Source organism: Protopterus annectens, chromosome 9.part0 (assembly GCF_019279795.1).
Source record: "Protopterus annectens isolate FY-2018-M chromosome 9.part0, PAN1.0, whole genome shotgun sequence".
Taxonomy (NCBI): domain Eukaryota; kingdom Metazoa; phylum Chordata; order Ceratodontiformes; family Protopteridae; genus Protopterus; species Protopterus annectens.
In genome coordinates this window covers 150,789,957-150,804,321 of record NC_056743.1, presented here as the reverse complement: position 1 = coordinate 150,804,321, position 14,365 = coordinate 150,789,957, and the positions used below count along the sequence as shown (strand labels likewise).

Genomic DNA, 14,365 nt, shown 5'->3' with positions numbered 1-14,365 from the left:
AATGAATCACATGAATCATGTTTGGTTCTTGGGACCTCTTCAAGTTGTTACAGTCAATCCCATAGTCATGTGGTACATCAACAAGTAAGGGGGAACCAGGCCATATAACCTCTGCAGACTATCCATGTTAGTTTGTCATATAGCTTCACAGCACAATCTCACTGTATAGGTATCCTACATTCAAGCAATCATATGTGACCAGATAAGCTGAGTAAGACAAGTGAAGACCATTGTAAATGGAAAGTAAATCAGGAGGCCTTTCAAGATTTGATCCATCTGTGGGGAGTTCCTTGAATACATCTCTTTGCATCGTCTATGAACAATCATTATTCTGATTTAGGGCTCCATGCAGGAAGGCCTGGAAAACACATGCCTTTTCTTTCCTTGGACATGAATGTTCCTGTATGCTTTTCCACCCTTTCCATTAATATCCATGGTACTTCAGAAGATTCAAAAGGAATCACCCTTAGTCATTGTGGTGACTCCCTTCTGACTCAAGCAACCATGGTTCTCCCTTCCTCTGGAAATGGCCAGGGACAATTACCAGAAGCTTCCTCACAGACTGGATCTACTCACACAAGAACAGGGGTGTTTGATACACCCTGACACCAATCAACTTCAGTTGACTGCCTAGATAACAGCCTCTTAATTCCTTTTAGGCACCTGCTTACTGAGGGTATGGAAGTTGTGAAGGAGTTAAGAAAGCCTGCTACTAGATAGTCATATATTAGCAAATGGAAAATGTTTTCTAGTTGGTGCTAGCAACATAACCAGCACCAATTCAGGACTAATTGTTCTCTGGTTTTACAGTATTTGTGTGAGTTACTATCCAGCGGCCTTTCTTACTCCTTTGTCAAAGTTCATTTAACAACCATTTCTGCATGCCTGCTCATGAGTCATCGTCTTTCAATGCATTCTCATCTCAGCATGTTTTTGAAAGGGATTTTTCATAAGAAGACTCCAAAAAAACTGGTCTGTCCTCCTTCGGATCTTCATTTTTTGTTAGAGAAGCTAACACTTGCTTCATTTGAACCAGCTAACTTGGATGACTTGAGGTTCTTAATGTGGAAAACAGTTTTACTGATTGCTTTGAACCTCTGCAAAAAGAATGTCTACATTGCAAGCTCTTATTGTGAATCAGCACTATCCTGTCTCCAAAGGGATAGGGTATCTTTGAGAAATGGTCCTTCTTTTATAACTAAAGTGGTAATTATCCATCTCCCCATTTTCTTTCCTGAATCCAAACTTGAGTGTGTAAGGATGCATCATGCCTCAGATGTCCTAAGATGACTCGGGCACTATCTAGGCAGAACTAAATTATTCAGTTCAGTCATTCATTTTTTGTAAAGTTAAGAAGAAGGGACAGCGTGTGTCCAAACAGACTATTTCCAAATGGTTGTCTAAGGCTATTACCTTTTGTTATACTCATCACAACAAAACTATTCTAGGCAGAGTCAAGGTACACTCTACCAGATCCTTGGCTTCACCTATGGATATCTGGAAAGGGTTGGATTCTAGAAGCTGCAACTTGATCCTCTGTACATACTTTTACAAAGCACTGTAACCCTGATTCTTTCTCTAGGTGTAGATGAGGCTGTGCAAGGACCATTCTCCAAGTGCTCTTGGACTCTTCTTCTTCTACCTCCTAAATGTAGCATGCTAGTTTAATCTACCTATATAACTAAGGCTACTACAGCGGTGATCAATATGATAAGCATAGTTATATATAGTGATATATATATATATATATATATATATATATATATATATATATATATATAAATATATATATATATATATATATATATATGTGTGTGTGTGTGCGTGTGTGTGTGTGTGTGTGTGTGTGTGTGTGTGTGTGTGTGTGTGTGTGTGTGTGTGTGTGTGTGTGTGTGTGTGTGTGTGTGTAGGTAAACTTACCATAAAGTAGATGTTCGAATGATTATTGGTGCTGTAACTGCCCCCTTCATCCATCGTACTTGATTTTTGGTGTGCTGTTTATGTCAGGGTGTGGTTGGTTAGTTAGTTAGTTAATTAGTTAGTTAGTTAGGTAGGTAGTTTCTTCCTAGCATTTTCCTTTCAGCAATCAGTCTCCCTCTGTCTGTTGGAAGGAAGACACTGAAGGTTTTGGCTTCCAATCTTGTCTTTTAGTTAGCTGAGTTTGAGCTGCCTGAAACTTTGGAAGTTGGCTGGATGTTATAATATACTTGGCAGGATATAACTCATATAGCTAATGCTACTGCATCATCACATTCAGACATCTACTGTTATGGTAAGTTTACAAACACAAATGTACTTTCCCAGACTGGTATGAGAGACTTTATAAAGTCATGGCATCTCTCATTCAACAAATACAGGGAGAGGACTGAAGGACATTGGTCAGTTTAGTAGTAGCTGCTTTGCTGTACTCATCAGCGATCTGAAAACAAGCACATATTTGTTTCTGGTTTATGACATTTTTATGTCCCATTTCTGAGAAAACAGTTTGCGTGAGCAAGTCTGGCTATCTGTTTTTATAGATTTGACCCAGTCATTTTGTAAGAAACCAAATAAGAGTATGTGAACTTTTTATTCCATTTGTAGTGGTAATAAGTTAAGCAAAATAAATCGAGAGCTTTCTGAATGTCACATATCCTGAATATCTTGCATTAACTGGTGTTTTCTATGAGATCCTAATAAATGCATACCCATGCTGTTCTTAAGTACTTCATTAATCTTTTCTGATTATAAATCTTAAATTATTGTGAATCTACATTATATAACATTAAATTTCCAGTTGTTGTTGATCTGTAGCAAAAGATGGCCATGGTCAGTGTTGTCCAAATTATAAAGAATTACTCATTTTTTTGTTTGTTTACATTCTTTTATATAGGTTATGCATGTGATCTTGATAGTCATTGTAGCTGCACTAGAGATGCATTGAGTAGTATCCCCAGAGCAAAAGAAGGGGGCAAGATGTTTCCTTTCAAAAAAAAAAAAAGGAGTTAGGTAGGTTTCATCGCAGTGCGCTTGGTGACATATTTGAACCCTTCTTTGTGCAGAACATATATCTGGGGCTATGATAGAGACACCAACAGCTTCTCAGAGGAATTAATCATATTTAATCTTATTTCCTAAATGTTTTCTTTCTTTTTCCTTTCTATTTCTCTCTATTCACCCCCCCCCCTGCCTCCACTGTACTCACAACCACTCTAGTTTCAAATCTCTCCTCCATTCTTACCTTACCTCAAATTGGGACTGTTCCTGTTCCCTTCCCACCTAATTTACACTGTCTTCTCTTTCAAACCTCCCTTCAATCTCATCTACTATCACCTCTGATCACTAACATTATTGTTAGAACAAACACTAAAGTTGTACAAACACTTTATGACTTGTACTTTTAATTATATCCTCTGTATTACTTTTGACTTTATCTGTATTTTAACTTTTGTGTTTTTAAACATATACTCCCTGATTTTGTATTTGTATTTTAAATTGTATATGTATGCTTTTGTGTACTGTATATTCCATACCATACTTATGTTATATTCTGTTAACTGCTTTTGGAGCTTTTTTCCCCAGACCTGCACTAAAAATGGTCTCTCCTTGGCCCACTGGAGTTCCCCGGTCATCAAACTGGAAATAAATAAATAAATAAATAAGTAAATAATGAAACCATCCTGATACTCTGTTACCAGAAGTATTTGTGGTCATACTATGGGGCTGTGATACCAAAAATATGGTCACTTATTTCTGTCATAAACAGCAGTATTGCTGATATTTACAGTTTGAATTTTAAGAGTAAATGTGTTGTGATTCTGTTAGTCGGGAGAACAGAGTTCAGTATTTCAAATTAGCTGGGTATTTCTCCTAGTTCTACACCAAATTCAACATTTTGGAAATAATTGATGTCCTTATTTCTGTTCTCTTTTCAGAGTTCTTCAGAATGGCCTTGAGGTAGAACGATTACGTCTCAGGAATTTTTATCACTACTACCATTCCAAACGGGGAATGTGGGATGCACAGGTGAAAAGAACACCTAGGCGATAACCAAGGATAGCGTTTGAGTTCTGCTGTTGAAAAACCTCCGGATAACTATTTTCACCAATGTGTTCCACACATATTGGTAGCCTGCTGCCAAAACTGCAAAGGATCCTTCAGGTTCTTTGTTTTGTTTTAGTCAAGAACTGGCAATGTAGTTTGCTGCTCTGAAGACAGGCGAAGTGTTGTTGAACATCCACAAAGCTATAGCTGCTTTTAGTTACTAAACTACAGTAACAGGTGACTTGAATATGTTTACACCATGGTGCAAAAGAAAACTGTTTACTTTGTGATTTTACTATGGAGTACAACCTTTGTTGACTGAACTCGAAAGCTGACCTGCTGAATTTATTACCTCCCTACATTTTAGCTGCAGGCCATTGCAAAAATGGGAGCAGAATAATTTGAGTGTCTGACTGCAGTATTAGGCCTAACAGCAGCAAAAGGTCCTGCTGCTAAGAGTAAATTCATTCTTTAAGTCAGAAGGAAGGCTTCAGGCACTGGTAACTGATTTTTATATCACATTGTACAAACAATAAAGAACTAAGATGTGTTTTGTACTGAAATATGAACTCTTCATAGTTCCGGTAAGATTATCTTTAACATTCAGCTCAGGAGTAGAGGTATTTTCAGCTACATTTCATGTCATTATGTATCCTCTGTTGGTGGCAAACGCTTTTTCTTGACTATGTTGCAGAATATAAACACCTTTGAAAAAGCAGACAGACATTCTGTAAAAGAATAAAGCTGAAGTACCTGTCTGCATTCAGTAATCCATTTATCTATTTTAAGTAGCTGAAACAGTCATTTAAGGATGAATGTTCTGTCTTCACACTTGAGATATGGCTGCAATACATAACTGATGTCCAGTATTTCTGGCCAAAGTTGTCAGCTGATTTCCTCATGGAAAGATTTGCTACAGGTCAGGGAGTTACTGCCTGTGCTTTGTTGGCTAGAAGATTTGTCATATAACGCCAGTGGGGATATTGTAAATGTAATAAATGCATGAAGTTCAGGCTGTTTCAAATGAGCTGTGCAAGGGTTAAGAGAAAGGATTAGTTCAGTAAGAGTAATCTGTATGCAGTCATCTACATGATGGAGTTAAGTGACATCTTTGCTTTTGTAGGCCTAAGAATGATATTTTTAGGTTATTTGAAGAGCTTTAGTATTTCCTTATTGTTTGCGATCGTAGAGGACCAAAGGTAGACAGTACTTTTGGTGTGCTTCTTTGTTTGCCGTAATTACAGTCACTTTTTATCGGTGTACTGCTTCGGTACCTCTGTAAGCTTTTATAGCACAAACACATTTCAGTTTATAAGATGATGAGCAGTTAGCTTAAAACAAGGCCCTTTAGAAATGAATGTTACGCAGATGTACAAAGCTTACTTTTACATATTCTCTAAGTCTAAGGAAGTTTCACAATTGTCTGCTTCTGTGACAGAAACGGATTCAGTGGTATAATGAGATGGGAGTATTTTTATGTATTAACCATTGTCCATACGATGTCAGCGAGTGTTTTTTTTTTTTTATTCACAGGAATGTAGGATTAGTAACGCAGAGTATCCAACCTAAGAGGAGAGGTAGCACTGGTATTGTGCAAAGCAAAACAGGATCTTCTCTTTCTGTATCCTGCTAAGAAGAGACAGTTCTACTGAAAAAAAAGCATGATTATTAGGAACAGCTTTATCCTTAAGCCTTGTGGATTGTATAAAGCCAGATTCTTTTTTTTTTTCTGGATATAAGTAGACCTAATGAGGAGAATCTGATAGCAGCCATCTATAACTCAACAACTTTTGTTTGTTTGTTTGTATAGCTCAATGGGGTCTTGCCATTTTTTTGAGGAAAATTCAGTATTCGTTTTGATCTGGTAATGTCTGTTCTTGAGTTGTTACCCCTGGAATGTAATGTCAGCTGCTGGAGTGTCAAGTCTTCTCTAGGCAATTGCATCAAGTGGATCAGAGGGCATGTGCTCCTACCATGCCTAGCTGAAAGGTTAGCTACTACTACTTTATCAGTGCATTCAGTTTTCAGTAGTCATATGGCAAAAGAAAGAAGCATACAACACCAGACCTCATCTCATTACCGGAAAAAAGGTTGTTAGCATTTGACTGCTTTGGCCTTTGAGTGCATCTGACTATGACCACATACTTTGCTAAGGGCAGGACTAAATTACAGAGAATGACTGTAGTGAAACAAGCAAATATAGAACTGTGTCAGACAGAATTCGTGAAATACTTCACATTTTGCTTCTGCCTGTACACCATCACATATCCTCTGCAGGGTTGTATACCTGTAAGATCACCATCTTTTGTCTTCTGCTTCGGATAACCCATGGTACCTGCCAAGAGGTCCAGGTCTGGGGTGTGTGGTCAAGTGACATACAAGCTGTCAGCACTGCTGAAGCTGTGCATTCATTATGTGTGTATTTAAACATATAGACACACATGAAATATAAAAATATACTCTAAAAGGTCGCTATGCCCCTCAAGATATCTGATTGCAGAAGTCTGTAGTATTAAGTTGTAAATAACAGCTTGAGTGCAGATATTCTTGGAAAGTATGAATTCAAGATCATATTATGAGCAAATGGAAAACATAATAAAAAGTTTTTAGGGGCTTTCTTGCCCTCTGCACTCTCCATATGGGGTCATTATCCACCCCCCCTTCATTATTCTTCTCGCAGAAGTGTCACTGTATCTCATAGAAAGACTGAAAACTGAATGGCAATGAGATAGCTGTCTCACTTTTTCCACGAGTTTGCAATATCAGATGCACATTAAACAGTATTCTACGAGGACTAAAGATTCGTTACAGTGGGAAAAGAACAACCAAAAATGAGCCCCTTTCACTTCCAGCTATTATGCCTGAGCTATTGTGATATGATCTCCAGGAAAATGAGCAAGACACTCCTAAGTCTGTAGTGGGAGAGGGACCCTCTCTATTCTTGTCAAAGGTAAAAAAAACTGTTTAGAAACAGTGGCAGGGAAAATCCCATTTACTTTTCTGTGAATATTTTAAGGAGTGTGCATTGAAAAGTCTGCAATCCATTTTTGGTAGTACCCTCAGCTTACTGGTTTGGCATCTGCTTTAGCTGTTCAAAAATATCAGTTTGTGCAGTATAATATCTGTTTTTAAAGAGCATGTTCATAATATTTACTAATTTTGTTTCACTGATAATGATGCCTTGCAGTCTTACATCTTGCTAAAATCTTTTTGTGTGCTGCAGTTTGAAAGCCTTCTTAGTTTCAGGGGGTAAAATGGAACATATTTTGATATTTTGTTAAAGTTTCTTAAACTATGATGTAGTGAAAAGTTAGTACCAAATTCTGACTTGTCAACAGCAGTTATGTTTCCCTAATGAAGAAATTTGACTTTTAGAAGAAGCTGTGCAGGTCTTGACTTTTATATCAAATGTAGCAATTCTACTTTTATCAGAACTTCTGTTTTCTTTAAATAGTACAAAATCTGTTTTTTTCCCAAAAGTGTGTAATTACTGTGTAATTGTACAGCAGTATATTTTAAAATATAGCTATTTTGCAAATATGGTGCATAGTGAAATAATGCCACACAGGCTTCCCTATCCTTAACCAAGTTTCTTGTGGAAGGAACTATACCTCATCAAGTTCAGTTCAATACTTGTATGTTGGCCACAGCTTCTCACTGAAAATCACTCTCAGCATATTTTTTGCTAGTGTACTGACAAGGGTACAACATTTTAAGATTTTTCCATTTTTTTCCACAGTTGTGCAACGGTGGAGTTGGCATATTTGAATAAGACAAGCTTGTCTCATCTGGCTACTGTAGGCTCAACTTGATATTACTCAGCAAATCATAGCAGAGCCATCAAAAAGAGGTGTGCTATGCCTGGCTATTGTTTTTTTTTTCTATTCTCTTATATTTTGTACTCTCAATTTCTGTTTTGGTAATGCCATGTTGTGCCAAATGTCTGCAGAACTGTTTTATTCAAAACAAATGTAAAAAATAGTAAAATATGCATTCACACGCAATATGAATGCTGTTAACAGAGTGGGGTTAAAATACTCAGCAGACTGAACTCAAAATACAGAAGAGAGAAAATTCAGACAGATGGAGATATCTTATGACAGAAAATGGCTATACAGAAAAATAATTACTCTGTTTATATTACACAGTCTTGCATCTGCTGACTTTGTCTTATTTTCTATTTATGAGGGTCGTTACCATCATGGTATCATCAATAGATCAAACTTTTTAATGGGACTTTAAACTAATTTGCATTTTGTTCTCCAACAAAATACTTTTAAACATCCAGTAGCAATTATAGGGAAACTAACATGTTATTACTTGAAATCTGTGAAGTAATGCTGTCTAGTGCCTAGTTAATTTGTTTTCCTCTTTTAACAGAATGGGTATTTTTTTTATAAACCCATATATTTATATGCCAAAGACATGCATCTGGAGCATTTCTCACTGGGCCTCTGCTGAAAATAGACTCTGTCATAATCGGACTTTCCCGGTCAACTAATGTTAAATAAGTAAATATATGATGGTTTTAAATATTTAGAATAGTGAAAGAAAACCAGTAGTATGCATATCTCACACATGATTTTTTTTCCTGTTTAAGAAGTAAAAGGAGATGTGGAAATGAGATTATTCAGTACACCATGTAACATTTATAATTTATTGGCTTGATTTATAATACCATAATAAATAATGTTTGCAAGGTTACATATCAGTAAACAACTTCAAATACTTCACAGTTCTTATCACTAATATTTTAAAGAACTGTCTTTGTATATTTACCCAGGATCATCAGGAGATTCTGTGTCAGGTATAGCAACCAATGGGACATTGGAGCCATTCAGAGACATGCAGTTCTGAGTCACTGCACCTTTGTCTTCATTGGATGAGGTTCATTAGAGTGGCTGATAAATGTCTAAGAAAGGGACTTTCATCAGCAGGACCTTGTTTGCTGTTTAACTGTCATCTTTTTGCTGTACTGTAAAAACAGCATCATCATCATCATCATCAGGCAAACTAGATTTCACAAGATCAAAATAACTGGACCAGAAATGATTGAATTGATATTGTGATATTACAGACCAATTAGACTAAAAGTTTAATTAAAACATCTGAACTTTTCTGTGAACCAGTTGGTGGTTGATTTAATTTTGCTGATTTTTGTTAACATAATTGTAATGGTACAATCTCACAAGACTTATGTATATGCAGTCTAATAATCAGGGATGCTATTACTGATTCGAGGAAATTAATCCATTTAGTAATCAAATAGACCCTGCTTCGTATTGATAGAACAGAGGAACACAACTCTCCCAGTATGAAGATTAATACTGTGGAAGTATTCAGAGGCTCACTACGTATGTTGCTTTGTTTCTTGCAGCCTATTTTGTGTATAAAATAAAGTGCATTATTGTTTTTCCATGCAGTACAAAGTGCTTCAGCATTCAAATATTTCTACCATTTAAACAGCATTTGCAGAATTATTGCTTCTAAATTTGCTTTCCCAAATAGTGATCTCAAAAATTCAGTTTGAGATAGGTTGTCAAATGATTTATTTTAAGCTTTCTTCCAAATGTATTTAATTTCTTTGTAGAATATTTCTTTCTAAATTTTATGTTCTTATATGTACAAAAATACCAGTTTGAGTGACTAAAACAGTAGGACCTTTTTGTCACAATTCTTCCTAATTCTTATGACTCAAGTTATCTAGAACTTTTTGTCCTGTATCTTTAAATGGGTCCACTTTGTAATATCGAAATTCCACAATACCAACATTCTAAATACTGATGCTCAGAACCTCAAGATTGTGGAATCTCCAAACCTGTCAATGGAGATCACCGTACAGTGCGGAACGGGAACATTACCATTCTCTTCACTATAGTGCGATCTCGGGGTTGATATATTTAATGTGCAGGGGGGCTTGTTCCCTGCAAAAATGTGTTTGTTGATGTATTGTTGTTTTAAGGATCTTTTTTTTTTTTTTAATTTTGAGATTTCACAATCTCAAAGTTCTGAGCATCGATATTTAAAACATCGGCATTGTGGAATTTAAAAATTACAAAGTGGACCCTTTCAAACTCATTAATTTGTTAAATTTGATTTAATTATACATTTAAGAATATGTGTCATAACATAAAATGCTTCTGATTAAGAAAAAAGATGTTGCATCTGGGCCAAGAACTACATTTTAAAATATCTGATAATATCTAACACTTCATGTCCTACTTTAGACTTAAATACTTGAACAACTTAAATGGGAAAAATCAAGAGACTAATAAACTTTTATCTATAAACAGATGATATGTAACTGTGAACTAAAGCACAATTATAGCATGACATTTGCTAACAGTGGTGAAGGAGTGATCAATTTTAAAAATGGCAGTAAAAAAGACATGTATTTGTCAGTGCCAAATGTTGATTTACTGGTAATTGACCACAATGACCACACAGGATGATAAGTTAATATAGATACAAACAAAACATTTAGTGGCATGCAACAGACAAAAAGTTCCGAAGAAAGTTAATATTATGTTTAATAATTTCTTATGCTCATGATCTGCATGAGTTTCACTGATCAGATCAAAGTGAATAACTGTCTTAAAAGTAATATACCAGTAGTCAAAATATCAGTGCCAAGTGCCAGCATTACTCTTATTTGTTTAATACTGCAGTAACAACATATATAATTTAGTAAATACTCAAAACAGCTAAGTAGATATGTGCATACAACATTCGGGGTTTTTATTTCTGGATCTGTCAATCACATAGAGTTTACCCTCCACTCCTATCCTCTCTAGTAGTACAAACGTTTCAGTCTCCTGCATATGTTGCAGCTCTTTCCTGACCAGAGAGGTGATATTCCTTTTTCTCTTCCTCTGTTAGGTCATTTTATATCTGAATGAGTCTCACTCCTGCCTGCCATGAGGATGTGATGTTGCACACAACCCCCTATAATCTTGTTGTGGGTGGTTTGTCCACAAGGTGACACCATGCGTTATTTCTTCAGCTGAACATAACGGGGCTATAGGGGTCATTTGACCTGCAGGTGCTCACTAATGAACAGCACTTTCAGACCTGGTTGTGCAAGGAGTTCCTGGTATCTCTGTTTTGAACAGGATTCATAAATACTTTAAATGAGCTTGAATTGAAGGAGTCAGATTAATTGCAGATCTGTTTCTCCAGTATCTCCTCTTCTACTAGTTTGTCAAAGGTCAATTATAATTAACCAAACTGGTCTATATCACTTCGATGAAATGGTAGAAGTTCAAACACCATATGTTCGAACTTCTAACCTCGAAGTGCAAAACCATTGAAGGCTTAGAACAGTGATTTTTTTCCCAGGGAAAAAAATCGCTGTTCCAGGAAAAAAACACACAACACAAGCACACCAAAAAAACAACAATCCATACACATACACTTAAAATCCTACATCTAACCCTACACTAAACTGTACATACGCTGCTATCTATCCACTTACCTTAACTCAAACGTCCGTCACTATCACACACTCACCTGACCTGTGCCCTAACCCTGACTCACCTATCCCACCCAAACCCTAAAGTCTGTCACTATTGCACACCCACCTCACCTGCGCCCTAACCCTAACTCACCTATCCCGCCCTAAACCTAACGTCCGCACAATCACACACTTACCTGAATCGACCCCTAACTTTCCTCCACAGTGCTTAAAATCGTGAAGCCACAGAAACGGCCCACTGAATTCTTTCCCTGGGAAAGAATTCGGTGTTCTGCAGCTTTGCGATAATCAGTTTTCGAACATCACAGTTCGAACATATGGTGTTCAAACTGGTAGGAACCCTAACCAAACATATACAAGGAACACAAAATTCCTGACAACATAAATATAAATGTCACAGGGCTATGCAAACAACTTCAGTATGGTAAAGATATGATCCCCTGTTTGCATGCAACACATCTAATAGCTGAACCTTGGGTGTAGAAGGACCAGTGTGGACTAATCAGTCAAGTTTTTGTCCTTGCAAGGATAGTAGATGGGGTGTGGAGAATTTGCCAGTTTTGTGTGAACCCAAAGAATGTGTATTACTGCATACCCCAGAAAGCCCTTTGGGAGGTGCATTAAGTGTATGGGGATCCTTAGCCACTACTAGTTGCCATTCTGTCCTTATATTTGAAGAAGGTGGGATAGATCCACATTTTTTAAATTAAGTAAAGTACATTCCTAGTGGATAAAGGCTTTGACAGGTGCATTTTTTCTCCATTCCTTTTTGCAATTTTCATGGAGAAGACAACAACTTTCAAACTAGGTTTAGATATTATCCATTTGGAGGATGTTAGAGTTTTATCTTTTATTTACAGATGATGTTGTCCTATTGGTTTTAAAAAAGTGTGATTTCTAGTGCAAATTGGAGTTCTTTACTGCTGAATGTGAAGCTGTTGGGATGAGAATTGGTACATCCAGGATGAAATTTTGGGTACAAACATCAGAGCTGAGGCTCCTTTGTAGGATTGTTGGACTCACTATCCATGGCTGAGTGAGGGGGCATGGCATTTTGGGAGGACCTCAATGTTTAGCCATGGCTGTTCTGGATCGGGTGGTACAAGTTGAGATGATTTGATTACAAAATTTCTCACATATGTAGCTTATCCTGCTTGGCTTCTTGCTTATGTAGTGTCTCATTCTAACTGTATAAAATCATGAAATATGCTTTTATACTATGTATCTATTGTTAAAGCTTTGTGCTTATATACTGTCTATGTAAATATGAATGCTTCTGTTTTACTCATTATAATTTCTTGTAATTGATTTGTGGAACTTTTCTCCTCGGGCCTCCACTGAAAATGGACGTGCATCCAGTCGGACTCTCACTGTCAACAAATGTAAAGTAAATAAATAATTTAGATACCTAGTGAAAATGCCCCCTGCTTGTCTGCCATGAGGGTTGCCCCAGGTAGAGACCCCAGTGAAGACATTCCAGATAGACAAGTCCCAGGATGCCCTATAGGGATAATTTCTCCCATATGGCCAAAAAGTGCCCAGGGGATCCTCAAGGATCAGCTATTGGCTGTTACTGAGAACTAAAATGTCAAATTTGCAATCCATAACACAAAACCTAGTGAAGACAGGTTTCTTGGCATGTGATGAAAGCTGCTGATGTCAATCAGAGCCTTCCATTTAGTTTTGTGGTAGTGTTTTCTGAACAATAGAATACTTTTTTTCCTCCAGAATTGATAAATCTGCTCCATTTTTTAATAAAATAATTACAATTTAATTTGCTAGAATTCTTTTATAGTTTGAATGAAAAGAATGAATGTGTCAGGAATTGAATTTCAGTAGCTACAATAACTTTGCTGATAAAGAAGACTTGCCATGCCTCTAATACATTTTTATTACTGGTCAGAGTGGGGCTGTTATATTGATTAATGCTCCATAATGGTTACTTGCAGCTTATCATTTTGAATTGTGACTCAAAGCAATAGCCAAAATATAATCAGAATCTGTATGTTTAAGCAGATTAAGACATAAGTAAGAGGCCGATAATATTATGTATCAGGAACTATGCACTATGAGTGGGCAAAGATTAACCTGTGGAGGATCAGAATCATCAAACTACATTCCTGAAAAAAAAAAACTTTTTAAATTTTTAATCAATTGTTCATTGAATGTGGATGAGCTTCAGGAAGCTTTTGTTCTTTAACCACTTGGAGGAGAAGTTCATGCTGTTGGCTGTCCATGCTTTAGGATGCATGTGAAGCCACGTTTGCAGTCACTTATTTGCATCACTCAGGATCGCAACACAGTTGCTCATTCAGATCAGCTTCATTCTTACATTGCTTATCCATTTTTAACTCAAGACACACACATGTTGCAAAGTGCTGCTGCTTGCAGCTGCTTCTATATGTCTGATTAATTTGCATCTGATATCATAGTCTCTAACAGAGTGAGAAATATATTACACTGGCTGCCAATGTTTACCCCTCTAAGAAGAAGTGATGATAAAATGAGAATATCTGAGTTTGTGTAGGTACCTGTCTACCACAACACTATGTAAATATATTAAATCATATTCCTTTTGCTTATATACCAATCCTGAGTTTTTGTTATTTGAGTTCTAATGCAATCAAGCTCATGCTACATGATGTACTGTTTCTGAACTCTTGCTACAACTTGGATGTCTCTGTGTGTTTCAGGAGAAGCACTCCATTATTTTGATGCCTTGTATTCATGTGGTTTGGTAGTATACAGTAAGACAAGTGAATACTGTTTCTTGCCACTTTGGCAGGAGAAAAGCAAATGTTACAGCTGGACACTGATTGCATATTTTTATTTCAATGACCCATATTTCATTGGAGGCAAATGGCACTG

At 36.7% G+C, this 14,365-nt stretch overlaps 1 protein-coding gene across 1 annotated transcript in view; it reads left to right on the top strand.

Moving 5' to 3' along the window:
* The window catches only part of B4GALNT4 (beta-1,4-N-acetyl-galactosaminyltransferase 4), a 1,859,522-nt gene extending 1,850,771 nt beyond the window's left edge, over nucleotides 1–8,751 (top strand). The window contains exon 19 of the mRNA XM_044082670.1: nucleotides 3,915–8,751. Within this exon, the coding sequence (XP_043938605.1) occupies nucleotides 3,915–4,029 (115 nt within the window). The 3' untranslated portion in view covers nucleotides 4,030–8,751. The remainder of the gene's footprint in view (nucleotides 1–3,914) is intronic.
* The last annotated feature ends 5,614 nt before the right edge of the window (nucleotides 8,752–14,365 follow it).